The sequence below is a fragment of the Haliaeetus albicilla genome, chromosome 22 (genome assembly GCF_947461875.1).
Source record: "Haliaeetus albicilla chromosome 22, bHalAlb1.1, whole genome shotgun sequence".
NCBI lineage: Eukaryota > Metazoa > Chordata > Aves > Accipitriformes > Accipitridae > Haliaeetus > Haliaeetus albicilla.
In genome coordinates this window covers 6,912,064-6,937,737 of record NC_091504.1, presented here as the reverse complement: position 1 = coordinate 6,937,737, position 25,674 = coordinate 6,912,064, and the positions used below count along the sequence as shown (strand labels likewise).

At 46.8% G+C, this 25,674-nt stretch overlaps 2 protein-coding genes and 1 long non-coding RNA gene across 32 annotated transcripts in view; 1 reads left to right on the top strand and 2 right to left on the bottom strand.

Moving 5' to 3' along the window:
• The window catches only part of MAPK8IP3 (mitogen-activated protein kinase 8 interacting protein 3), a 78,420-nt gene extending 59,965 nt beyond the window's left edge, over positions 1-18,455 (top strand). For 27 of the 30 annotated variants that reach the window (XM_069809510.1, XM_069809508.1, XM_069809500.1 and 24 more), the window contains 16 exons: positions 903-1,029; positions 1,870-1,965; positions 3,488-3,649; positions 4,565-4,730; positions 5,194-5,379; positions 6,001-6,187; positions 6,985-7,107; positions 7,383-7,463; positions 8,008-8,075; positions 9,514-9,662; positions 10,517-10,688; positions 10,814-10,927; positions 12,351-12,389; positions 14,231-14,410; positions 14,726-14,869; positions 15,443-18,455. In XM_069809510.1, coding sequence (XP_069665611.1) covers positions 903-1,029; positions 1,870-1,965; positions 3,488-3,649; positions 4,565-4,730; positions 5,194-5,379; positions 6,001-6,187; positions 6,985-7,107; positions 7,383-7,463; positions 8,008-8,075; positions 9,514-9,662; positions 10,517-10,688; positions 10,814-10,927; positions 12,351-12,389; positions 14,231-14,410; positions 14,726-14,869; positions 15,443-15,564 — 2,116 coding nt within the window. In that variant the 3' untranslated portion in view covers positions 15,565-18,455. The remainder of the gene's footprint in view (positions 1-902; positions 1,030-1,869; positions 1,966-3,487; positions 3,650-4,564; positions 4,731-5,193; positions 5,380-6,000; positions 6,188-6,984; positions 7,108-7,382; positions 7,464-8,007; positions 8,076-9,513; positions 9,663-10,516; positions 10,689-10,813; positions 10,928-12,350; positions 12,390-14,230; positions 14,411-14,725; positions 14,870-15,442) is intronic. The other 3 variants (XM_069809523.1, XM_069809504.1, XM_069809522.1) reach the window with 1 other exon arrangement.
• A 2,636-nt stretch (positions 18,456-21,091) lies between these two features.
• MRPS34 (mitochondrial ribosomal protein S34) lies at positions 21,092-23,190 on the bottom strand. The gene is made up of 3 exons (XM_009921263.2): positions 22,761-23,190; positions 22,635-22,677; positions 21,092-21,807 (listed from the first exon to the last, which is right to left on the bottom strand). The coding sequence occupies exons 1-3, from the start codon at positions 23,076-23,078 to the stop codon at positions 21,530-21,532; spliced, it is 639 nt and encodes a 212-aa protein (XP_009919565.2). The 5' UTR covers positions 23,079-23,190; the 3' UTR covers positions 21,092-21,529.
• A 1,353-nt stretch (positions 23,191-24,543) lies between these two features.
• Positions 24,544-25,595, bottom strand: LOC138690474 (uncharacterized). The gene is made up of 2 exons (XR_011329263.1): positions 25,500-25,595; positions 24,544-25,336 (listed from the first exon to the last, which is right to left on the bottom strand). It is a non-coding gene; the product is annotated as an uncharacterized lncRNA (long non-coding RNA).
• Between the last annotated feature and the right edge of the window lie 79 nt (positions 25,596-25,674).

Below are 25,674 nucleotides of genomic sequence, written 5' to 3'. Positions count from 1 at the left end.
TGTATTTTATAGATACCCTCTGCCTTTATTCTGTTCCTTTTATCTGATTACAATATCATAGTCATTATGTGGTGTCAGAGTGCTTGTCAGCAGTGCATTAAACGATGTGACTAACCACTGTCAGAAGCTGTTTGTTCTCTCATCCTCTCCACAGGGGAGGAAGCATGTGCAGGGAAGTGTTCTGTTCTAGCAGGGGGTTGTTTTTGTTTTAAGTATATATGTCATTATGTGTGTGTGTGTAGGGGTTTTTGGTTTGGGTTGGATTTTTTTGCTGATGTTGTTCTTACCTTGGAATGATACTTTAAAAACCTATTGAGAGCTGGAACTGATATTAAAACAGCCTTTGTTTATATTAAAACATATCTTAAGAGCTCACAGATTAATTTTTGTTTTAACCTTTGCCAGTGCAAAGCTGGAGTTGTTCTGTTGAAACGAGCAGTTTCAACAGCATTTAGTGCATATTTTCCTTGTCATCAAAGAAAGCTTTAAAATGGACAGAAAAACAAATAGTTGACTATAATGAAGAAGGGAAGAACTCAAAATGCCTTCCTGATGCAGACATTAGATCAGTAAATTGTAACAGCTAAGCAAAAATTGGTGTAATTTCATGGATTCATAGGTCTTATGGAAGGTTGATTCCCTGTTTCTGAAGGGCTTTTGGGGCACTGAAGTGGGGATGACAATGATTTGGCCTGCCACATTGCTCAGGTAACAGGGAGTTACAGATTAGGGATGCCTATGTCTGCTTCTTAACTGGGTTTTTCTCTCTCTGGTTTCCTGCATCTGTTTTCAAAGATGAATTTGGTTTGCTTTGTCTCCCCTGCTTTGACAACACTCCCTTAACCTTCAGCTTCTGTTTTTAACTATAGGTCGAGAAGTAACGCTGTTGCTTTTCTCCTCAGTGACTGTACGTCCTCAGCACGTCGTGAGCAGAAACGCGAGCAATACCGCCAGGTCCGGGAGCACGTGCGGAACGATGACGGGCGATTGCAGGCCTGCGGCTGGAGCCTCCCTGCCAAGTACAAGCAGGTAGGGACCACTCTCTGGACAGGCTGAGGGGACATCATCTGCCACAGTGAGACCAGTGAAGATCTAACTCTCCCACTGGCAACCTTAGCCTTAATCCTTAAATATTTCATTTAGAGGTGTCATATGCATATTTTATTTGTATGATAATTGTAGGCACAGATCAAATTAATCTTTTCTGTGTCTCCACCAAAGTCAGTGGAGGGGGCATTGCTCTGCATGAACATGCTGAAAGAACCTACCCTAAACCGAAAGTACTCAATCTTCTTTGTCCAGAGCCCAGTACTTGTTTTTATTTCCTTTGTTATTGTAATTGGGCTTGAATATTAGATATTTCATTTATACTCTGAGAACTTTACTAATCATTTGGTATAAAAACCAAATGCAATCCAGTTTGCTCCCACTTCTCCCCAGCAGTAATACAAAATCATGTCATCAGCCTCATTTATTGTCCTATGACTCATTTAACTGGTCAAAGACCACCTGAAAGGAAGGAGTCTAGCAGCGTGGCTTGAGAGTGGATGAGTTTCAGGCCATGGTGGAAGGGAACGCCAGTGTTCTGACTTCTTCGCAGGGAGCATCTGTTAACAACCCTTTCTCCATCAGCAGTGCAGCGTATAGCCTCTGTTGACCATAACTGGGGCCATGTATCATGGTGAGAGATGCAGTCTCTTGGGTAGGCTGCTCCCATCCCTGTAGGGACTGTTTCATACAAGATGTGAGATGAAGCCTCAGCAGCACCCATCTTGTGAGCTCGGTTCTGCCATATTGCTTACATCTCTCTTACCATAGCCTGGTGTTTACAGCTTTGTACTGCCTTTTTCGTCTTCTCTTCCCCCACAGCTGAGTCCCAATGGTGGTCAAGAAGACACTCGCATGAAAAACGTCCCCGTGCCTGTATATTGTCGCCCACTAGTAGAGAAGGACCCAACCATGAAGGTACGTTGTCTCTGCATACCATTCCAGTCCAGAAAGGGGACATGGAATAAGCAAAGAATTTTGGTTGCTAAATGTGCGATTTTTACAACAATCTGTATTTTTTTTTTACATTATATATTCCAAATTCTATGTTCTGCTTTCTTTTTTTGAATGGTAGTTTCTAGTGTATGTAGGGCAAAGTACCTCCCTCTGTAAGGACATAATTCTCAGCTGATTCTGGTTGCCAGGTCTCATGCTTCTGTCTTACATCTTACGCTTTTATGAGACAACTCTTACATAATATTGGCAACATTTTATGCGTATAAGGCTTTTGTTAAGAATCCTTAGGGTATAATGCAAACCAGTATAAAAATTAAAGAGAATGAGCAGGTGAAAGTAAAAATGCATTTCATCACTCTTTTTTAGATTCCACTGTTGACTGGGATTCACTGGTAACAGTCCAAAATTATCTAGAGCAGATTTTTGTGAAGCTGTGTCTGTCAATACTAGAATATTTTGGTTGAGAATAGATAGTCATCTCTCTGCAGGCAGCACATTTATCTGCTATAACTAGTTGTTTTGGAATAGTCAGTTTGTCATTAACTTCATTCAGAGCTGATTTTTAGATGTCATTCTGATGTTTAAGTTGTAAGAAAATTCTTATGCTGTTAGTTGTTTCTAGAAGGTTGGTGTGATCTTGGAATAATATTCTGTTCAGCATCTTTCCTTTATGATTTTGGATAAATCCGGTATTTGTTTCTGTAGTCCTGTTCCCAGCATTCTCCTATAAAACTACCTGGAAATAGCTCATAAGAGGTTATCTAGATTTGATTTCAGGAAACATGCAATGTGCTTCTTTCACTCTGCATTTGTTACATAGGAGCTAAACCAGCAGATTCTGGGTTGTGTCCCCCTCCGCCTTTTTTTTTTTTTTTTGTGACTTCATTTTTTGCTGTCTTAGTTCTTTAAATAGCTCTATGTTGTGGTTTAACCCCAGCCAGCAATATATATTTAAGTGAGATCAGGCAAGCACTGATTTTTGGGCAAAGGAGTGTGTGAGGAAGCAGAAGAGCGCAAGGGATGGGAGGGGGACTAAGGAACAGGAATGCATTGAATGTATATCCTGAGCCAGGGAGCCACTGTCAATTTTGGTTGAGCAGTCATGCTTAGTGTACCCCAAGCTGGTAACATCTGCCGTATCCCACTTGCTTTACTACAATGACTTAGGAACCCCAGAGTCAGAAAAACCTGAGGACATTTCAGAAGCCTGTTTTCGGTTATGCACCTGATTTATTATCTTAATTTTCTTTAAATCTGTTAGTCACATCTGTTAAAAAAACAGTGATTTTCGCTAAGTTACAGAGAACCTTTATCCTACCCCCATCAAATCTGATTATGTCTTCTAGTAGACATCAACAATATCTATTATTTCCAACTAAAGGTTTTAGGTATTTGACATGTGTCCACAGTTCTCTACAAAGGTGCCTGAATTTCAAGAGACCCTGGAGCCTCCAGAATTCTTAATTCTGTTTCTTTTACTTAGCTGTGGTGTGCAGCTGGAGTCAATCTCACGGGATGGAGACCTTTGGAGCAGGAGTCTGGGAATGGGCAGAAACTGGATCCTGGACGTGATCCCCTCACCTGTGATAGGGAAGTGGAAGGCGAGAACAACAAAAGTAACCATACATCTCCTGAAAAGAAAAAGGTCAGAAAAGAAAATGAAATTATTTTTTTTTTCCCCTCCAGTGTTTTTTCTCATTCCATCCCTGACATGCCCCCTGTCTCAATGCCTGTGTACTATGCTATATTATGCACTAACTTGTACTTCTGAGGCATCATCTTGTGGGGCAGGGTTGTGGTGTTCTGGCTCTTCAGTAACTTTCTGTGTGATTTGGGATAAGTAATCCAGGATAAAATTTTCCAACTTCTGCTTTTGAAACGCTTAATAGTAAGTGCAATTAAGTGCTTGATGAGGTTGCTAGGAAGATTATGGAGTCCTCATCACTATAAATTAAAAAAATAATAAATAAACTCAGGCAAAGCTTTGTTAAAAAGAACATAGACATAGCAGAGTCCATGAGTCCATTTGGTTCAGAAGTTGAAGCTCTTGAGATTTATTCCAGCTCTGTTTTTTAATAGTCTTAAGTGGTTTATTTTTTTTTTAAGAACCAAGCTGTAATTTGCAGATAGTAATACAACGTTTTAGCCTTTCTGGTTTGTGGGTTTTTTTCCCACAGCTGTCTTACACTGCTGCCCTATAGCCTTCTGAGATCACTTTGCTTAAGCTGGTAGGTTGAGTGCATCCCATCTCCATGGTATTCTGTCTAAAGTGAATGTTCAGTGATACATTAGTCAGACATCTCAGAAGAGCAATTAGTGGCCAAACTCCTCTTGCCCTAAGGAGCCAGATAGGCTCTTTGGCCAGTGTTCCAGATACTAGCGCAGCAACGTAAATGAATTTTGCATAGCTCATATTGTTTATTTGCATCAGCTAGGAAGAGACTTGGCTCTTTGAAGCCAGCATTGTGGTATTTGCATGTGTCAGTGTTGCCAAGCACTAATATGCTCAATCTGATCTCAGAGGAGCACTGATTCCACCCATGTGTTTGCTCTCCTGAAGGCAAAGGAGCTCCATGAAATGGATGCCACGTCCAGTCGTGTCTGGATCCTCACTAGTACCCTGTCAACAAGTAAAGTTGTAATTATTGATGCCAATCAGCCTGGCACAGTGGTGGACCAGTTCACTGTCTGCAATGCTCATGTGCTTTGCATCTCCAGCATCCCTGGTAAGTGGGGCCCAGGCACTGGCTGTGATCTGCACAGGGTCACCTGCTCCACTGAGGAGGGACAAATGTAGTGTCCTCACTTCAGAACTAACCCTTAGACCCTGCCGCATTCTGTAATTGTCCCTCAAAACCATAACTCAGATCTTGCCTTCTTGTAGGACCTTTCCATGGAGATCCCTCACTGTTGAACATTTAGTAAGTCGTTCCTTTGGCACATAAGGATGGTTCTTGGGAGCAAGAGTGAGCCTTGCCTAGGTTTGGGAGGGCTCTGTAGCTGGCCTGGATGTTGATTCTAGGGTTGAGGGGATTTACCATGATGTTGACTGAAGCTGTGGTGCCTCCCCAGGGTAGTGAACCCTGAGGGTCAGCATCTTCCATCTGTATGGTCACCTCAGGAGTACTGCTACATTTAAATTAGCAGTGACAGCTAGATTTATGGGAGAATCTGTTCTTTGCCCTTCAGCGGCCAGTGAGAGTGATTATCCTCCAGGCGAGATCTTTCTGGAGGGAGATGTAAATCCTGAAGAGTCGTCTGGAACAGATGGTGTCTTGGCAGGAATCACTCTGGTGGGCTGTGCGACCCGCTGCAATGTGCCACGAAGCAACTGTTCCTCGCGTGGTGACACACCTGTGCTGGACAAGGGACAGAGTGAGTTCTGGCACATGAAAGTTAATGGCAGTCCAATTACAGCTAGTGCCATACAAGCTTATGGTCTTACAGCTGCATCCTCCTGTCCCTGAGTTAAGTACTTCAGAGGCCTCAAGAAGTTTTTTAATGTGGTACAGGAAAACCAAAGGCCCTTTTGGTACATTTCTCTTTAGAACCCTCCTTTTCTCTCTGAGTGATCCACATCCTGCAGCCTGGTTGCAGGGGTCATATAGCAGAGTATTTTGGACAGGTGATACATTTGTCCTGCTACAGTTGCTTCTGTTCTCATTGCTTTCTCCTCTGAATCACGTCTTCTTGTGAAGTCAGTTAAGCCCATATGAAAACTATAACCATGCCCTTGCTGACTCCGTATGGCAGTAGGCAGCCCTAGAGAACTTCTCATGTTTTGCTAGTCACAGATTGTGCCTCACTGTAAAATAGCCTCTGTTCCCCATCTGAGCAGAAAACACTGGATGAGCTGCTGTCTGTGGTGCAGGCTCAGGGCTTGACTGAATTTGGCAAGGAGGGATAAATTTAAAAATTAACAAACAGCCTGATTTCTATATAGCTAACTTACCAGCTCATTCTCCAGTATGTCTCATGCTGTTCTTTGTCTTTTAGGTGAGGTGGCTGCTGTCTGCAATGGGAAGATCAACCAGTCCCAGTCTACTGAGGAGGCAACAGAAGCTACGGAGGTACCAGAGAACGGTACAAGTGAGGCAGATCCTGCTCAGGCTCGGCCTGGGCCCCTCACGGAGCACGTGTTTACAGATCCAGTCCCTGCACAGGCACCTCTTAGGCAGAATGGGTAGGCAGTCTGGGGCCAAAGTGCCAGCTTACTTATTTATCAGCTCTGTTTTTATAAGCTTTTTGATACGAGAACTAGCCTGATCTTCTGACAAAGTGTCAAACTTTTTTCAGTTTTGTGCCCAAATAGTATTACAAATGGGATGATAGGGAGAGAAAGAAAGGAAATGAAAATAAACATGGTTCAGCCTGCAGCAGACTGTGTCAGCTGTTTAAGTGCAAATATTTGATCTCTCAGTATGAATCTAGACCTGCTGTTAAGACAGATCTTCCAAAGTACGTGTACACTTAATGTTCTTACTGAAGGAACTTATTGATTCATGTGTAAAAATGATAATTGATTTATTCTAGTAGTACCTCTAACGTGCTGTAAAGACAATGAAGAAAGCATATTCACCACCCAAAAATTCTTAAGATAAATGAGTCTGATGTGATGGCCTGAGGAGCAAGGTGGAAGGTCTTGGATAGAAGTTGTTCCTAAATGACCAAGTTGTTCTAAGTTGTTTCTGTTGAAGTTGGAAATGAACTGAGAAAATAGTTTATGCAATAGTACTGCCAAACACTAAGTTAAGTTCTATAGATTTGAAGTACTTGCTATTTGTATTGGTGGGGAAAAAAGGAAGTTTTGCAAATTGCAGATTCAGGAGTCAAGCAATTAAAAAACACTGAAGAGAAGGAAGCGATTTGTGTATACAAGGGCCCTTGTCTGCTTGTGAATGCCAGATTGTGAGCGTAGATGGGTATTCTGTGTGTGTTGCTGCTACTAAAGGCTCTAACAGTGTTCTTTTGTCTCTTCAGGGAGAATGGACAGCTGAAGACAGAGTCAAGCACAACACTGCCAGATCAGGAGTTGAATGGGGATGCTGCTGGGACTTGCACCAGTGCTGCCCCCACCATGTGGCTGGGAGCACAGAACGGCTGGTAGGTTCCCTTTGGGCTGGCAGATCTCTCTGTCACCTCCATTGTCTGGGCTCCACTTTTCATGTCTGCACACCTTTAGTTCATGTCTTGATTCTGGAGTAGGTTTTCATTGCTCATTGTTGTTCTGAGCCCTCAGCTCATCATAGGCACAGGGATTTAACCTCGATTTCTTACCTAACCTCCACCTTTCCTACCAGCAGAAAAGACTCAAGCCTAGTCAGGCTGAAGGTGTGGGGCCTTGCTGCTAACCCTCCCTGATTTGTCCTTTCTCACAGGCTATATGTGCACTCGGCTGTATCCAACTGGAAGAAGTGTCTGCACTCAATAAAGCTGAAGGACTCTGTACTGAGTCTAGTGTAAGTGTGCATGCCATGGGACACTGAAGGAGGAGGTTCAGTGCCTAAGCAATATTTTAGATGGGGGTAGCAGCTCTTTGTCAGTCATCTTTTTCTTTGCTCTTCTAAGTGCATGGGTTTGTGAGGAAAGTTTCCCAGGGTTTTTGTTACTGGAAAGCCTCATACTGAGCCATTTTCCTGCTCAACTGCAGACCTGACCCAGTTCAGTGAATAAGGTACTAAATGAGATTAGCAGTATCAGGAGGAAATAAGTGGGAAGGAGAAAGGCAAAACTTCACTGGGGTGTAAATTAGGTGGAATTTGTTGAAATTGATGGAGTTTGTAGTGCGAAGGAGAAGTTAACCTCAACAGGAAATTTATGAATGATCTTACTACAACAAAGGTAAGAGGTATGACCCTCGGCCCTTGCAGGATTTTCCTGCAAGTGCTAAACTGAATGGGAATTGTAGAAAGAACATAAAGATGGTGCGCGTGGATGTCAAAAGGATTTGTTAGTCCCTTACTTTTACAGGTTTTTTAAGTATTTACTTTTCTGTGATTTCAGGCATGTGAAAGGGAGGGTTCTTGTTGCTCTGGCAGATGGAACACTAGCCATATTCCACCGGGGAGAAGGTAAGAATCAACGTAGTAAGAGAAAACCAAACTTGGCTGGAAGTGTAGCAATGGATTAAATGCTATTCTGAATTGAGAAGGAAAGGTGCTGGCTTGCCAGAGTACAAACATGATTAAAATGCATAGCTATTATACACATGTAATCCTTATCCTAAAACATCTAAGGCATACTTTAACACCATTTCCTGAGCTTTTCTAAACAAAACCATGCGTGTGTGTTCTGTATAGCACATGCAGGGTAAATGCAACGCTTTTGGGAGTACATATGCTGTGCAGTTATTTGAGGCATGCTTGGTAAGTTTAATGCATTTGGGCCATGTCGGTGTTACTCTGCCTTCACAAATCAACTGTAACAGGGCATGCACAGGGAGCTCCACGCAGCTTAGGCTGTACCTGAGCAGATCATCTGTGCAGTTGCAAATAGGACTGCTGCTTCCCACAGACATTGGACTCTATATAAGTAGTGGAATTGATCACTGCATACACAGGAGGCAGAGCTGGGATTCTCTGGAAGTCTGGAAATCCCAAATAAATGGAGCCTTTGCATTACACTTGGTCAGTTTTTTGTGTTGCAAAAAAGAGATGTCTGAGTAATCTGACCTGCCTTAATCTTGTCACTTCAAGATATTTTTTGAATTCTATATTTCTTGTCCTCTTTACTGTTGTAGGCTTTGTTTGTCTATGGCTTGAGCAGTTCCTGAGCTGTGTTCATACCTGAAAACACAGAGGAATTTGCTAACTGTGACTACTGTTTGTATATTAAGAATTTAGTTATTCATTGAGTAGCAGTTTATCCATCAAGCTAAAATACAGAGATTTCTGGTTTTGTGCAATTTAAATTTTGTTTCAGCCTTTATCATGAGTTCAAGCCTGACCATTGACACATAAAAATTGTTCCCATCAGAAACAGGATAAAGCTTCATGACGTAGAGGCCACCTGTCTGTGAAAGACACAGTATCTGCTAGGTTAGTTAGAAAATAAGCATGAGAGAAGGGAGATTGATTCCTTATCCTGGATTTGACACTTTGGCAAAATTATGTTGTCCGTGTGATATGAGGAAGCCTCACCACAAGGTTCATTTCCTTTTAATTTTCCTCATAGTCTTGTTAGGCTGTCTTTCTTCTTCCCCTGCTGTTTTTGTTGTACTCGTTAGAGAAGCCTGTTCGCTTCATTACAGTAAAAGGATGTTTAAAATAGCCTGATTTGGAGAGCTTTCAGCCCACCAAACTAAACTTTATTGTCATGTGTTTTGTAAGCATAAGACTCTGCCCATATAGTATTACGGGTTCATAGGAAGTTCACAGACATAAGCAAAATGAGCATTTGAGTACCAGCTAAGCCTGTATACTTAGTTATACATGGAAAGGTAGATGATTCTATTGTATACTGACATGTCATGAAGGAGATGCATCTTTCTGCACTTGTTTTCCACCTTAGACGGTCAGTGGGATCTCAGTAATTACCACCTAATGGACCTCGGTCACACTCACCATTCCATCCGCTGCATGGCTGTTGTGTATGATAGAGTCTGGTGTGGCTACAAGAACAAAATCCATGTTATCCAACCTAAGACAATGCAGATTGAGGTAAGAGAGCAAATGTGTGTGTATGCATGCACATGCTTGTGTTGTATTTATTCTTATAGCTGTTTTCTGCTGCAGTGCATGGAAATGCAGAACCTTTGTATTGTCATTGCTGACGGTAGGACCCAAACAGTCAATCTGGGTCAAGTTATGACCCAATCTGCCAGGGGGGTATTTATTCCTTCCTCCCTTTGCAGAGCTTAAATCCTTAGATAAGTCTAAACTGAGCACTTTCTTTGCCTTTATTAGTGAATCTGTGAGGCCACGTACTGTACAGAAGTACATGCGTGCTTTACAGCTGCCCTTCGTATATGATCTAAGACTTCTCCATCTGTGGGCATTGTGGCACAAAGGAAGAGTACAGTTAGCAAGCCCTAGTGATCCTACTTGCCTAAGAAAAAAATGATGTTTAGAGCTTTTTGTTTGAAATTCAATACAGTGGTGTTGGTACAAACTTATTTGACAGTGCTTGGAATAATTCTAGTAACAGGAGAAGAAGTGTTGAATCTGTCGTTCACGTCAGTGAGCCAAGGCAGTTTGATCTTTGGAATTTATACTGGAGTTGTGTGTTTTCCTTTTCTACCAAGCATATTGAAAACTCTTGGTTTCTAAATGTTCTAGCTCATGAATTGGTTTGCAAAGACCATAATCTCTGCAGAGCTGTTATACAAAATCATTTCAAGAGAGGGAATTTTTGTATACTGTAGTGAACTTCTGAGGTCAGCTGGCATTAACACATTTTCTCCAGGAGCTTTGAAATCCAAACAAGTGATCTCAGTTGAGGAAAATGGAGTATAAGTGTAGATAATTGCAGACCTGTTGTGAACTCACATTGGTCCACCTATTTGGCATTTCAGAAATCCTTTGATGCCCACCCTCGGCGGGAGAGTCAGGTGCGACAGCTGGCATGGATTGGAGATGGAGTATGGGTTTCTATCCGCCTGGACTCCACTCTGAGGCTTTACCATGCCCACAGCCATCAACATCTGCAAGATGTCGACATTGAGCCTTACGTCAGCAAGATGCTAGGTGAGGCAGTAGGGACTGTCAGTAAATGTTCTGCTGCTTACTGAGATCAGAGAAAAATCAGAATTCATTAGCAGACCTTGCCCAAAGTCGTAACTGACTCTTCAATTCTTATGCATGCTTACTAGGCACTGGAAAGCTGGGCTTCTCGTTCGTGCGGATTACAGCCCTGCTCATTGCTGGCAACCGCCTCTGGGTAGGGACAGGGAACGGTGTCGTCATCTCCATTCCATTGACTGAGAGTAAGTGACATTTATTGGAGATACTTCTGCATCCCCGCTATAAAAAGAATGCTTTTGTGTGTTATTTGTGCAGCATGGCGGATGGTTCTGGCAGGCTAATGCTTTCTGGACATTTTTACTCTGAACCTGACAGACCTTTGATCATAGCAGCGTTCGGAGAGAAGAGCCCTAAGTATGAACAACCTTGAACTTGGTTTAACTCTTCCTTATTAAGGAATTAAGTGTTCAGTTGAGTGGATTTAACCTGTTTAAAACCAAATAGGTATTTGTTACTGTCCCTTTCAGTTCAGCTGAAGGCATTTCCTTCTTGGAGGACCAATGACATCTCTACCATCTATACAGTTGTCTTTTTTGAGTTTGACCTTGACAGAGCAGGCTGATGGGAACTGATTCTGTAGCTACTGGAAACCAGGAGAAACAAAGCTTTGGGAATTGTAGTAAGTCTTCAAAAGGAGGCCATGGGTTGAGAAGTCACCAGGAAGATCTCCCTGGAAATTTTTTTTTGGCACTGACATCTAAAAGTCTCCATAACAGTATTTTCCAGAAACTGACCTTAGAAAAAGCTTCATTTACTCAAATTAGGGCTCAGCTTTTATTTAGTAGAAATCAGTATCCTACACCACATTCAACCTGGTGAGCAGACCCAAGCAGTAGTAGTTAATAGGTGCATCTCTGGAGCTGGAAGTTTAGTTGAAGCTCTTAGTAATCCTGTTCTGTACCTGCCAGTCAGCATCTAACTTTGCAGGTCTGTTCCAGATTATAATGGGGGAGTAGGATTTGAAGCTGATTGCGGTTGCTTTCAACAGAAAGCAGCCAAATTAACATTTTCTTACCACTGCTAGCAGGAAATCTGAGAAGCAGGAAATGGCTCTTGTATAAGAGCAGCAAACCTGTTGTAATCCTCCTGGAAGTCAGGGCTGAGATGGTCTCCTCTAAGGCTAGTGGAGCTGGATGTGCCCAGGGCTGACACCAGGAAGCCAGTGACACAGTCATCTTTGCGCATTGCAATCTTGGTCTCATTTCTGAATCCCTGTATTAAAGCCCATTCTTTCTTGGGGCTGGTGTCTTAATTCCAAGTTAAGCTTGTTCCCTGCTGTAAACCAGTTGCATTATCTTTCAGTGTTTCTGTAAAAATGTGGTAAGCAGTAAGGCCTTAGTAGAAACTTTAGCAATGGATCCTTGTGACCATGGTCCCTCTCCGATCTCAGATACTACATTTGTCCTTGTAAGATAAGAGCAAAGTGAGCAAGAATAGTGTTGGTATAAACTGATCAGAGCCTGTAGCTCCTGTTGCGGTTTCTCTAGGTTTTATACATTTTTGTTGTTCCCTGAATTTTCTCCCAGTAATCACCTTTTTCTTCTCTCCCGTCCTGCCTGTCTCTCCCCTTGCCCCTCTGTGTTCCCACTCCTTGCCTGTGCCTAGCTGTAGTCCTCCACCGAGGCCAACTCCTTGGGCTCCGGGGTAAGTCCATTGCCTCCTTCCTTCAGCTTTCACTCCTTTTGCACCCATTCATCTTTGCAGTCACTTTCCCACCCTTCCATCCTGCCATTCAGCTCTCTCCATCCATTTTTCCTCATCAGGCTTTCATTTTAAGTTGCATCTGAGAAAAGCGACCAGAGACAGTAGTGTAAATATCCTCATTTCCCATGGCTAAAAACATTTTCATCCATCTCATCAGCCATCCCTGGTTTTTTTTTGTCAAGAGTACTTTATTCTTCATCAGTAGTTCCCTTATTGTGGTAGGCCAGGTTTGAGATAGGGACTGTAAAGGTTCATTCAGTCACAGAGTTCCAGGAAGCAGGAGTAGACTGTTCTTCCAAGGTCTTCCTTGGTCATCCTTGGTTTTCCAAGGATACTTCTGTCATCAGTTCCAGGCCAATGGCAGTAGGTGCTGTGGCACCTGCCAGCTGCAAGTAATCAACCAACACTTTTAACCAGAGGGGACTTTGGTAAACATTAAGAATTGTGTGAGTTTGTGCCAGTTAAGGCAGGGCCTGAGTTCAAATTTATGCTTACCTTAGCCCTTCCAGGGTCAGAAAGGATTATTTTTTTTGTCATTGTAAGGCATTTCTGTGGCCGTCCAGAAGCATTATCAACATATGTCTCCTCCTTTTAAAGCATCTGATACTGGTTGCAGTAAGAAGCCAGATACTGAGTGAGAAGTGCTAGTACCAGCCCCGTCTGTCGATCAGATGAGCTCAGCCAGTTGTAGCTGCTCACAGCAAACCAAAGCACAGAGGTGCAGAGAGCCTTCATCTTGAGGATCTTCCCCCTGCACACACTGATTCTCATTCTTCCATCAAAATATTTGTACTTGTCTCGCCATCCTGGCTTGAGTCTGATAGGTAAAAGTCTCCTTTGTCCAAGTCACTTAATTGAAATCCAGCCCAAGCCAAAATACAGAATTACAGATAATTAAGCAAGCAATTCAGTTCTCTCACAGTAAGTGAAAGCCTTCTGATTTTAGTACTGTTTCTGTTTTACTGATGTGGGTGCATATGGAAGGAAAGCATCTCCCGTGCTGAGCTCTGAGCACTGGTCTCTGTTCCTTGGTGGGTGGAAGCATTCACATTCTCAGAGCCTGGACATGAAGGATGCTGGCCCCTGAGCCCACCTTGAAATCCTTGGAAGCTGGTGGTGGGCATCTTTCAGATGTTCATGGCTTGAGCAGCTGATCTTCTTGTGTCATGGCTAAATCAAGGACTAAGGAAGGACCTCACTCCACTGCTGTGACAGAGACTGTTTTCAGCAGCCTGTGTGCTCATGGCTTGGCATGAGCAAAAGACTTAACTTGGAAACTGAGCAACTTCACCAATCCAGAAAATAGCAATAATTCTCCTCCAGGTGCCCTTAAGGTCTCACGGGTACAGTGGACACCTTTGGATACCCTGCCAGGTACAAAAGACCAAAGTTGATCCTAGGACTGTAGGTCATTTCTGAAGGCTGGACAGGATCGCTGCTGGTGAAGAGGCCTTCACTGGACACCGCAGAGATCTTGTCTAGCTTGCCCTAGGGTCACTCTTGCCTAGCACGTCCAGGGATGTGTGCCTCACTAGTAGCCAAATACTAGATTTGATGAGAAAACGTAGTTTGTTACCATGAGTGAATTGTTACCAGCCTAAGAGAGGGACTGTACAGTTTTGTGTGGTCTCCTCCATCACATCCTTTACACAAGACCTTTAAAGAGACCTGCACCCTTAAAGGTTTTCCTTCATGGCTCATGAGTTTTCTCTTTGATTGAGTCCCTTCTGTAAATGGGAGTCAAAGCCATCACTGACAATATTCCTCCTCCATGTCCCCAGCCAACAAGACCTCACCAACCTCTGGAGAGGGCAGCCGCTCTGGTGGGGTCATCCATGTGTATGGTGATGACAACAGCGACAAATCTGCCAGCAGTTTCATTCCCTACTGCTCCATGGCTCAAGCACAGCTCTGTTTCCATGGGCACCGTGATGCTGTCAAGTTCTTCGTCTCTGTGCCTGGTAAGGATGAGCACAGCCTTTCCTTGTTGAGGGTCTTGTCTCACTGTCCATTCTGTAGCAGGAGCTTCAGCTGGTCTGCAGCAGATGGCTGTCCATGGCATTTCTAGTGCTTGCAGATCACTGTGGCTCAGACATCAATAGTTTAAACTGCAGTGACTTCCAGATTTCACAGCAGAAGGAATTGGCCTGCCCAATTGTGTGTGTGTCTCTGTGCGCGTGTGTGTGTCTGTGTATGTGTGCGTTTGTGTGTGCGTGTGTGTGTTAACTGCGTGAGGGCTGAGCAGAGGCACTGACAGCACCTCTGTCCTCTCCCAGGCAATGTCCTAGCAACCCTGAATGGGAGTGTGTTGGACAGCCCTTCAGAGAACCCCAGCACAGCGGCCACAGAGACCGAGGGGCAGAAGCTGAAGAATGTCCTGGTGCTGAGTGGAGGAGAAGGATACATCGATTTCCGGATCGGTGAGCGCCTGTGGTGGGAGGCATCTGGAACGGGAAGGGGTGCGGGGCTGTGGTCATGGAGAGAGGGATCACTGCCGTGGGAGTGAAATCTGAAAAGCACTGCTCTCTGTTTCTCCTGCCTTTGGCTATGAGGGCAGATAGCAAGCATTTTCCTTGCACAACACAAGACTGCCAAACCCTGCCCCTGCCTGTGCCTGCAGTGCCACGCAATCTACGTTAATGACCCTGGAGAGAATAAAGCCATCTGTGCCACTGGCTCCAAACATTGCTGCCCTACTGTGGTCACCTGTGCTGCTCCAGGGCGCTCTGTGTTGTAAACATTGGCTTCCCCAAAAGGAAGGATGATTTTCCCTACTGCTGGAGATGGTTTGTTCCATCCATACAGTCCTGCTTCAGAAAAGCTCCATGTGGCTATAAATGTTCTCCAGGCATAAAGGAAGGTCTTAGCTCATGCTCTCTGTTGTCAGACTGCCGAGACTGTAACAGGGGTATTAGCCTCTTTGGAAGTATTCAGAGCAGTGCAATTTGGGATTTTCTTTCTTGCCTTTTTTACTCTCTGTTTTCTCTCTTCAGGGGATGGAGAAGATGATGAGACAGAGGAGAATGCAGGAGATGCCACCCAGGTGAAGCCAGTACTTTCCAAGGCTGAAAGGAGCCACATTATTGTGTGGCAGGTATCATACATCCCTGAGTGAGAATTTCTCCTTTCCCACCAATGTAAGTGTCCCTCCTCCCGCCTGAATGCCAAGATGTACATACAGAACGCCTGCATTATACCTACTGCTGGAAACCGACCCCAGACAACTGCAACGGCTCCTGCCTTGGACTGTGACCCCCTTCTAACCTCTGAACTTGCAGCTTTCATCTTGGGCCCGTGCGCTTTCTGCGTGGTTGGATTATTGTTCTGCTCTGGAGCTGGCATCTACAAGGAGAGAAATGGCAGTGCATCGATGAAGTGAAGCTTGGAGCTAGAACTGTGCAAAGCCTTTGCCCAGCGCTCGGGAGCTGGCAGCTGGATGGTTGGTGGCTCAGGTTCTCTGGCAGGTTGCCTCACTCCCACCTGCATGAGAAAGAAGTATGTCCCCCTGGCATCCCCCGCCAAATCAGTGATGGTGAATCACAACTTCTGCAGCACCCTAGCAGAAATCCTTTCTCGTTCACTAGTGGACTCTTCACATTATCCACCCTTAAGCACAGAATAATGTGCTACGGACTGAGAACAGCTGAGTCCAAGGAACCCTTAATAGAAAGGAGTGTCAGGGTTTGGGCAGCATTTCTGCTCTTTGGCTGGAGAAGGCAGCAGTGCCATTACTGTGGGGAACACATCCTCCATACTTGCAGATGGAAAGTCTCCCTCCTCTGCTGCTGTTGTTGTCTCAGCAGTCGTGTGCTGGGTGACTCTGTGTGTCCGGAGAGGATTGTTTGGTAGCCTCAGATGGGAGAAAGGTGTTTGATCATGAAGGCCACAGGGCCTTTGGGAACTGTGGTAGCAAAGGGGTACTGGAACCTTGCTATTTTAAGAGCAGAAAAGGCAGCAATACTTGTTAACTCCCCTTTCCAAAAATGCAGAATAGAACTCGAGTTCATTCTGAAAGGTTCAGGAGAAAGCTCTCTCTGCATAGCATTTGTTGGCTTTTAAAACACAGGCAAGGGCAGATGACATTGGTCTGCTTGGTCTGCTGTGAATTCTGCATTAACACATTGAGATTACCTTGACACATAAGGCTGTGTCTCCATCCCAGGAACTGCTGGAAGGAGGTGTCTGTTTTCCTTTACACTTTGGCTGTTGGTTAGGAAAGACTGTAGGTGCAGTCAAGGTATAGAAAGGCTGTGTCTCATCTGAGGTCACACAGAAAAAGGAATTGAGGCCAGATCTCCTGACCTCTTACCCAACCTTGCAAGCACTGACTTTGTTACTAAGTAGTTTGAAAAGCTGGAAGTTTCTGACTCCTGCAGAGAATTGACAACCCCTGAGAAAAATTCTGACAGCTGCCCTTGTCTAAGGAGCGCTGGGGGATTGCAAAGGTGCGTCCTGCTTCAAGGGAAGCAGCAAAATTGGGGCCAGGGAGAGCAGTTTTGAGCTGCAGGTGCAGAACATGGCAGTTCCAGATGTAGAGGCAGTGGTTTGTCCTCCCTTTCTGACGGCGGAAACAGTCCTGTCTCCACAAGGACAAGTTCCATTTCCTTTGAACACTCCCTCCTGGATGTGCAGGACTAGAGCAAGTAGCAGTTGTTAGCGTTGAATTTGGAAGCTCCTGGTGGTCATCTTGTTTCTTCCCTGAGCTGTGCAGCACTCTGGGGCTCACAGGGATGTCCGTGTGCCACTGTGGTGGTATGGAGACAGCTGTGGAAAGCCTCCATCTCCTGGGAAGGTCCCAGCTGTGTCCTGCGCTTCTCACCATGGACCAGGCTGCCCCTAAGGCTTGTGATCTAAAGCTACTTGTGTGCTGCAGGGATGCAGTATTCCCAGGGGAAGCTCCAACATGTGGCATCTGTCCTGATGCAGCAGCACTGAAATGATTTTTGGATCTGCAGTTCAGAAAAGGCTGGGGCATACCTTTCCCCTGCAAGGAGGCAAGAGGACATCCCTGGAGAACAGAGGCCTCAGCCACCAAGGTACAGAGCCACAGTGGTGCCCACGCTGCCTGTGAGTGGTGCTGGTGACACGGGCACCCACACCACTCTTTACTGAGGTAGGAAGCCAGCTGGACGGTGTCCTCCAGCCATTGGCACACCAGGCTCTGCAGTTGGCTTTGCCTAAGGGATGCTTGCAGACACCACCTGCATGCGGGGGGACCTTTCACCAGGGACATTTCACCAGGGCACTGCTGACCGTGCCAGGCTTCTTGTTCACTTTCCCAAAATGCTTTCTGCTAGGAAGAGCTCATTGGATCACAACACAGAATGCATTAACATTAACAAGAACAACATTTAGACCACAGATTCCACAGACATGTAACAGTTCATCAGTTAAGGCCAGGTAAACTTTGTAATTTGAGCTAATTGAAGGGGGGGGGAGGGGGAATAAAAAAGCCCTAGTAGGCCCAGTTCCTTAGCTCTATCGACTCTTCCATAGGAAAATACAGAATTGCAACGTTCTTACCTCTTACTGTTTGTTCTGTATCTGGTTTTAGCAGTCAAAGTGACAGTACTCAGTCTCCTGTCACCTACTGAGCCCTGGCAACATCAGGAAACAGTCTCGGGCCTCTACCAACAGGTTTCTTTCCAGCTCAGTGCATGTTTTCCTCCAAGAAAAGCACATGTCAAAGAGGGGCAGCTACAGCTAAGTAGAACCAGCCTCTTCTGTCAGCTCCTGTGAGCATTTGGTGGCTGCTGGGCAGCAAGGTGAGAACTGACTGGCTTCAACACACTTCCCTGTCATATCTCCACTGTGATGTATGTAAAGTATCTTGTATGTTACAAAAGGATTTTAAAAAGTGTCTTAAGGCCTGTAAACTCCGCTATTTGGTCTGAAGATGGCATTCTGTAAAGAGACTGCTGTATGAATATGTTCCCATGCTTTGTCCCCTATGCTATCAAACAACGAACCATATCTGTTCTGTATGTAATAAATGTGTTAACATCACCAAGTGCAGGGCATCTTGTTCCTATAAAGGCACTGGGATTTCTGCTCAGTCATTAATAGCAGCAAGACACTTAAAAGGGTGGGAATAGCAGCTCAAGTGTTCACCATTGAGCAATTTAGTGGCAAGAAATGAGATGTGGATTGCTCACTGGGTCAGAGCAGAGGGGCCTGGTCCTGCAAGCCACAGTGCAAGCTGTAGCTTCTCCCAGCATCAGAAATAAAAGGTGGAAAAGACAAGTGTTCAGCTGCCAGCTAGCTGCAGCTGTCCTTGTGGTGTCCCCTTCAGGTGAGCTGCCAGGGTTAACATGTCAGGCTCAGCTTTCAACAAGCAATTTGCCAGTGATGTCACCTGTCAATACAGGGTGGTACTTCACAAAGTCCCATAGGAATCCATGACATTCAGCACTGCTGGAAGTGAGTTCCTCTTAGTCCCAGCAGTGCTTGGACACATTTCGTATTTATTTTGTAGAACTGCATTAATCCAAGGGCTGTACATAGCAATAATAGACAAGAAAGTTCACCTCCTTACACCAGGAGCAGCTCCAGCCCTGAGCAGGGGTCCCTAAGGTGACTCACCTCCATGACTAACCCCTGCACTGCAGTCCTGTGCAGGCCAGGGTGAAGTACAACCTCCTGGGTTAACAGAAGCACCTCAGCAATGAAGTTTGGAAAAGAGGGCCTGGGATCCATCACGCACCCCTGGGGCTGCACCCTTCAGTACAGCCAGGAGCAGTCTGAGCAAGGTACGGAGTGAAGTGCAGCCATGTCTGGCACCCACCTGGTTGGCTGAGGAAGGGGCTCACTCTGGTCATCCTTCAGACCACCACCCCCATGCTGTTAAACGACCCAGGAGGTTAACACACAGGTTTGAGAGTCCAGCACAGGTCCCAGCGTGTTCTAGGCATTGAATCCAATATGTGGCAAACTGGGGCTGTGCAGCTTTCTGGAAGGGGACCTTCACAGTTGGACAAGGTGCTCAGGCTGCCCAGGGCTCTGTGTGAAGACACCCCCCCCCCCCCCCCCACAAGTGTTAAGGCCCTGAGATCACCAGCAGGCCACAAGCCTCATTTAAGCACCAGCTGGGGCCTTCAGTCTATGCCTGAGCTGTGCTGTAGCTGTGCTTTTCTCCAGCTGCTCCCAGGTGGACCCCTGGGACTTGGGGGTTTGGACTAGATGATCTTCAAAGGTCCCTTCCCACCCAAGCCATTGTTTGATTCTACGCCTTATGGTGTATTGTCTCCATCTGCTTTTGCTCCTGGCTGGGCTTCCTGGATGGACCCTGATTATGGGTCATTTCTTGCCTTGTCTGCGGCTGCTGGCGGACCCTGTTGCTAGCACTTAGCTCTGTCTGCTGTGGTCCAGACTCTGGGCCTCTGCCCTGTCAGGGACAGCACTGCCTGTGCTGGGGCTGTGTTCAGCTCCTGGCTGTGCAGGACGGAGGATTAGATTGTTCTGCTTGTCCCATCTAACTCACATCTACCCCTCCCTTCCCACCTCACCCATCCTCAGTTTGTGTGCTGGTTCAGTAGCACCTCAGTCACAGAAAGCACAATAAGGCACCAGGTCAGCCCAGCACCTGGCAGCGGAGGCTATAGAAACCAGAGAAGCTGTTTTTCCATCAGCTGCAGTGGGAAGTCTCACAGCTCAAAGTGTCTGTGCCTTTAGCAACACTCCCGATTTTCCCTCCCCTGGACTGTCCCATTGCTGCCGAAGCCAGTGAACCAGCCCTGGCACGTGCCCCACAGTGCTCCCGCCACCACAGAGGAGGAACAAGAGCTCAGCTCTTCCCAGCCTTTGTGCCTTGTCATAGGACCAGCTTTTAACTCATGAGAAAAACCGTCCCTCTTATCCCTAGGAGCCTCTGGTGAGGAACCCCATGGAAGTCCAGGTAGCCGATGTTGATCTGTTTGCTCCTGCCCGATGTCAGCCTTTTTCCTGGTGGCTGAGGCCACATGTTCCCCTGTCTCATCCAGGCCTGCCAACACACTGGGCAGGGCAGAGTCCAGTTTTTGCTTTCCCTCGGTAAATCTCTTCAGGCTACTTGTGATTTCAGGATGCTGCAGCAAATGGAACAGCACGTCTTGACTACCTACTACAGCAGACAAAAGAATTAAATAGCTGCTTCTGCAGGGAGCTGTCCGGTACATAGGGTACAGACCAGCACAGCTCTTGTGCCCCCTCCACCCGCACCCAGACTAGACCCTTCAGCAGTCCCCAACACAGCAGCAGAATCCACAGCCACCGCAAGAGAAAATGAAATGCCAAGAACTGCACTAAGGAGCTGCATTTCCGTAATGTTCACCGCACCGTGCTGCACTGAACAGGTGCTAATTTGCAATTGGCTTCAAATAGTAAGAGCCAATCCTCTATACTTTGCATCACCACAATTAAAATTATTTCTCCTGACAGCCGTCTCTGGGAATAAGAGATGGATAGCTTTGGATAAGCTTAGTATCCAAAGCCATGTTCCTCCCATGTTGTTCATTGCCATCCTATGTAAGTAACCCAAATGATTTTGCAGCGGTTAAGAGCAATCCAATGCCGTGCCTGTATTGGGTAAGCTAATGGCTCTGCATTTGGACCTCACGATGATCTCCATGCACTGAAAAAAATACCAAGTTTTCTTAGAACTCTGCTGCAGAAATAAGAAAACATTTATTTTTGTTAGTAGATACATTTGTACACAGCTCTGTGTAATAACGTGATATTCTCAGTAGTTTTTACGTGATTTACGTAGGACCCAAATTATCTGAAAAATGTTCTTAAAAACCTAATTTTCAGGCCGTAAAGGCAGTTGTGCTCCAAGGAATTGTAGCTGGATGACAGGAGCTACGTGTTCAGAGACTATGCAGGGAATCAAGAAGGTTCCTCTGCTGACTGAGACCAAAGTTATGAAAAAAAATATGAACGTATCTGCAGCTTTCCTTTCAGATGAGGTGACTGTACAGGGTTGGGGAGAAAGCTAGGAAACCTGGATACACCATACCACAGTGGACAAGGGGGTCTTCTGAATGATGACATGCTTCTAACACACAGGGAGAGCATGTGGGGAGCTCAGGACATAGAACAAGTCTTTATACTGGTGTCCCTGCAGCTTTTTTCTTTGTACCCTGAACGGGAGAGGCCATGATCTTTGCCAGATCAATCATTGGCTCCTCTGTGATTGGCTTTCCCTCTTTCTGCCACTGTGCTAGGATCATGGCTCGGAGCAGAGGTGGGTATGGAAGGTACCGAATAGTCTCCTCTGGCACTGGGGTGAATTTCTTGAAGGCCTCTTCCTCATGCTTGGGCACCATACGCCAGTCATGGTACATGACTTTGTCAATCTCTCTCACTTCTTCTTCAGTTTTGCCTGAGAAAAGATGATGAACACCAGCAGACAATGCTATTGACAACAAACTCCCTCAGGGAAATGTAGCAAGTGTCAACTCTCCAGTATCAAAAGTGCTACATCAAGCAACACTAAAGGAACAGTAAAGGTTTGAACAGTATCCTCCCTGCTATGCTATGGGATCCCACTTCTGTCCTTAAAAATCAAAACAGAAACAGGCTGAAAGGCCTACAGGCAAGTCATTGATTTAAAATGTCACTTTGTGTCTCTCTGGTTCAGCTTCCGTGGCTAAGGAACCAGAGTAATTTCTCTCTACACTGATGAAAGTTCCCTGGGACATTTAATGTTAACAATACCCAACAACTTTAAAACCTCTGAATGAGAAATGTTTCAGAAACTCTAGTAAGAGGCAATTGTATGCCTAATACTAAGCAGCTTTAAAAAGGGAAATTCGCTCACCTCGAAGCGTTAATTTAAAATCCCAGTAACGTAAGTTTACATGCCATTGCTCCTGTTTTACTGACGATTTTACCTGGAATACCTGCATGGGTTCATTCTGTGCCTTGCTTTCGAACTCTCAAAACAGTCTGTTGCCTCACCTAACCTGCTGTTAGCTCCCCAAGGTCAGCCTCTGCTGGCTCTCCCCCAGTGTTCTGTGAGGGCTAAATCCCAGCGTTTGGAAGTAAAAAAAGGAGGAGTTCCCTTCTGATTTAGCAGATCCAAGAAAAACCAATCTCCCAAGCAGGAAGGCTGCGGTTTTCCTGCAGCTCCCTCCACCCATTACTCTCCGGTCCTGCCCACAAACGCTCTCTCCCCACCTCGTGTGTGGGAAAACACGCCGGTTTTACCTCTGAAGGTCAGGTAGCCCCAAGCTCTTCCGTGATCCATGTTCTGCAAAGAAAACAAGACCCTGTTGAGGGCAGCAAGGGGTGAGGCGGCGGCAGGGAGCGGCTCCGGGGGCTCACGGCGGTTACCTCGGCCGTGTAGTCCGCCTTCACCTTGGTGATGACCCAGTAGCAGGGCTCGTCGTGCTCCCACAGCCAGGACTTGCGGGTGACGGTGCGGCCCACGCCGAAGCGCGGCAGGCGGCAGAGCAGCGCGAAGAGCCGGTTCTCGTTCCGCACGTCCTCCCAGGCCCGCACCGGCAGCCGCTTCTGCGTCAGCGGCCGCCGCATGGTCTCGTAGTCCAGGGCGAAGCGCTGCGAGTCCCGCGGCCGGTTCTTCAGCGCCCGGTACTCGCGGATCTTCTTGGCCATGGCGGCGATGGGCCGGTGCAGCTTCTTGCGGGCCATGGCGGCTGCCGACGGGGCCGAGCGCTGCGCCGGGAGCCCGCCGCGCCGCCCGCCGCTTCCCGTGCCGCCCGGAAGCCGCCCCGCTCCGGCGCCGGGGCCGCGGCGGAACGCTTGTGCCGCGGCGGAACGCTTGTGCTTGTGCCGCGGCGGAACGCTTGTGCTTGTGCCGCGGCGCAGCCGCCCGGCGCCCACCTCGCCGCGGGGAGCCCAAGGCGGCTCCTCGCTCCGACCCAGTCGCCCTCGGAACCGCTCCGACAGGCAGCAGCCCCAGGCGGCCTGCCCGGCGAGACCTGCGCGCTGCTGCCGGCTCCGGCCCACCTGTTGCAAATATTCTGATAAAAGAAATTAAAGTCTAATTACAAAGGAGTTTGGTTTGATTAAAAAGTAGAAAATTATGAAGCGTAGGTATGGGAGCGTTAAGCTTGAAATGTAGCCATAGGAACTTAGGAACTTAGAAAATGTATCATGTGTAACCGTAAGAATTCAAGTATTGTTTAAAATCATTTAACCACAGAAGCTTTGACAAAGATTGGTAGCCTTGTAGTGTTTGTTTTAGAAACTGAGGAAACCGTTATGGACACCAGTTTGCTGCTTGGAAACACCTGAGAGGTCAAGAAGCGGAGGAGTGAGGAAGACTATGAAAGACCACCAGCGACCTTCGCTGCGCCTGCGTAAAGGACATTTACATATGCTAATGGTTTCCTGGAAATCGAATGAATATGTATAACCTTTCTTGGAAATCTAATGAATATGCATGAATAAGTTTTAATATAAGGTGTATTGTTTTGGTGTTCAGGTGTGCGTGGTTCGTGAGAGGACTCACCCGCGCACCCGGCCGTCAATAAAGAAGTGTCTGCTTATCTACACTAAATTGGTGTTGATAAGTTCTTTATTCCGAGTTTTTTGGCAACACACCCGGAGGTGCAGGGTCAGCTGTGGGCCTGAGCCACGGCGGGAGCCGCCGGGTTCTCGGCAGGCCAGGCCCAGCCCGGTGCTTCAAGGTGCCGGGCAGCCCCTCCGGGACAGCGTGCTTCGGTGGCTGAGGGGGATCTCAAGAACTGAAAGCCTGGGACAGGACAATCTCCTTGACCAGATTCACCTGTTTCAGGCGCTGGAGAAGGGAACTAGCAGCCGGAGAGGAGTTCACTCGGGCAGGTCTTCGGAAGGCAAAGGCACGCAGAGGGTCTGCCCCTGATCACAGTCGGAAGCTGAGCCGAGAGCAGAAGCCGGGTCTCGTAACTCTGTTCCCCGGGACCGGCCGCCCTCCCCCTGCGTGAATGGCTCCGGCAGCGTGGGCAGGAACTGCTGCCTGCGGTGCAGATTGAAGGAGTAGAAAACCGTGTAGGTCTGGCTCTATTAGCCCCTGGATTTGGGCTACAGAGTGGTAAATTAAACCCGTCAGGAGAAAGGTTTTTTTTTCTTGTTAAACCCATATCTTATATTGAAGGAAACACATCCATTACAGTACTGCTGTAGAGTCTTTACTGAAGGCATTTGGGCATACAGAGACTGGTTTTTGTCAGCAGCCAAGATCAACGTGTGGAGGAAAAGTGTGGGGTGGGAGGGTGTGTTACACAACAAAACAAGCAAAACACCCATTGTAAAGGCTGTTAATGCTCTTAGAATAGGACATTTTGTCCTAATACGGTGCATCTCTCTTGAAAAAGGACAGGGGAGTTGTAACAAGGAGGACATACCTGATTAAGCTGACAAACACTGATTTAGAATAAGATACTCGACCTCAATCCACCCAAATTTGGGAGAAAAAGCAGAGCAATTAAACCACTTGTTACAGGGTACAGAGCAGATAGCTCGCATCTAGGGCTATGCAGCACAGGTATCAAGCTCGTGCCCTTTAAGGCAGCTACATTGAGGTTTCTGTGGGGGCACAGAGCAGAAGAGGACACAAGAATGCTTGAAAAATTGTGAAATTGGCTCAGTCGGACGCAGAGAAAGGAAGGACAACACCAAACACAGCAAGTCATCAGCAAAAACTGATGCTACTCCACGACAGTCGGCTAGAGACAGCACCTCCTGCCTGCTACGGCAGGAGAGGGAGCGCAAACCATGTTCTAAAACCCACCGCCTCCTAATTTGGCCTAACGGGGGTCACTGGGAGATACCAGTGCAGGTCACAAATGTCTGCCGGCACTCAGACACCCTCAAGAGCCGGCGTCCTGACAGTAGGTCGTCTTGGGTAGCAAGGGGGTCCTTTGTTTCTTTTTCCTCGCGGCGAAATCTCCGGTTAAAGAAAACCCCTTCACCCTGGGGGTGCTGTAGAGACTTTGCCGCGGACGCTCGAGGAACAGCGACCTTGGCTACAGAGGGAAGCCCCCGGCACAAACACAGGCACTGCCGGCAGCCCCCACCGGCGCGGCCCGGCAGAGCAGCAGCCGCCCACTGACCGCCACGACCACTTACCCCGATGTGCTCAGCACAAAGTTCTCCTGCTTGACAGCTCCTCCTGAGCCGCTGGCGGGCAGGGTGAACCGCTGAGAGGCCGAGGCCGAGGCCGAGGCCGAGGCCAGGGCCGGGCCAGGCCGCTCCGCTCTATCCCGCCCCGCGCGAGCCCAACGTCATCAAGATATCGAGCGTC

What these genes read in the sequence shown, in the direction of transcription:
- MRPS34 (XM_009921263.2), bottom strand. Translation starts at nt 23,078, where the DNA reads ATGGCCCGCAAGAAGCTGCACCGGCCCATCGCCGCCATGGCCAAGAAG. An exon ending in AGGCGGACTACACGGCCGAG is followed by an intron (nt 22,678 to 22,760) that starts GTAACCGCCGTG and finishes TTTTCTTTGCAG; the next exon opens with AACATGGATCACGGAAGAGC. An exon ending in GGGCTACCTGACCTTCAGAG is followed by an intron (nt 21,808 to 22,634) that starts GTAAAACCGGCG and finishes ATCTTTTCTCAG; the next exon opens with GCAAAACTGAAGAAGAAGTG.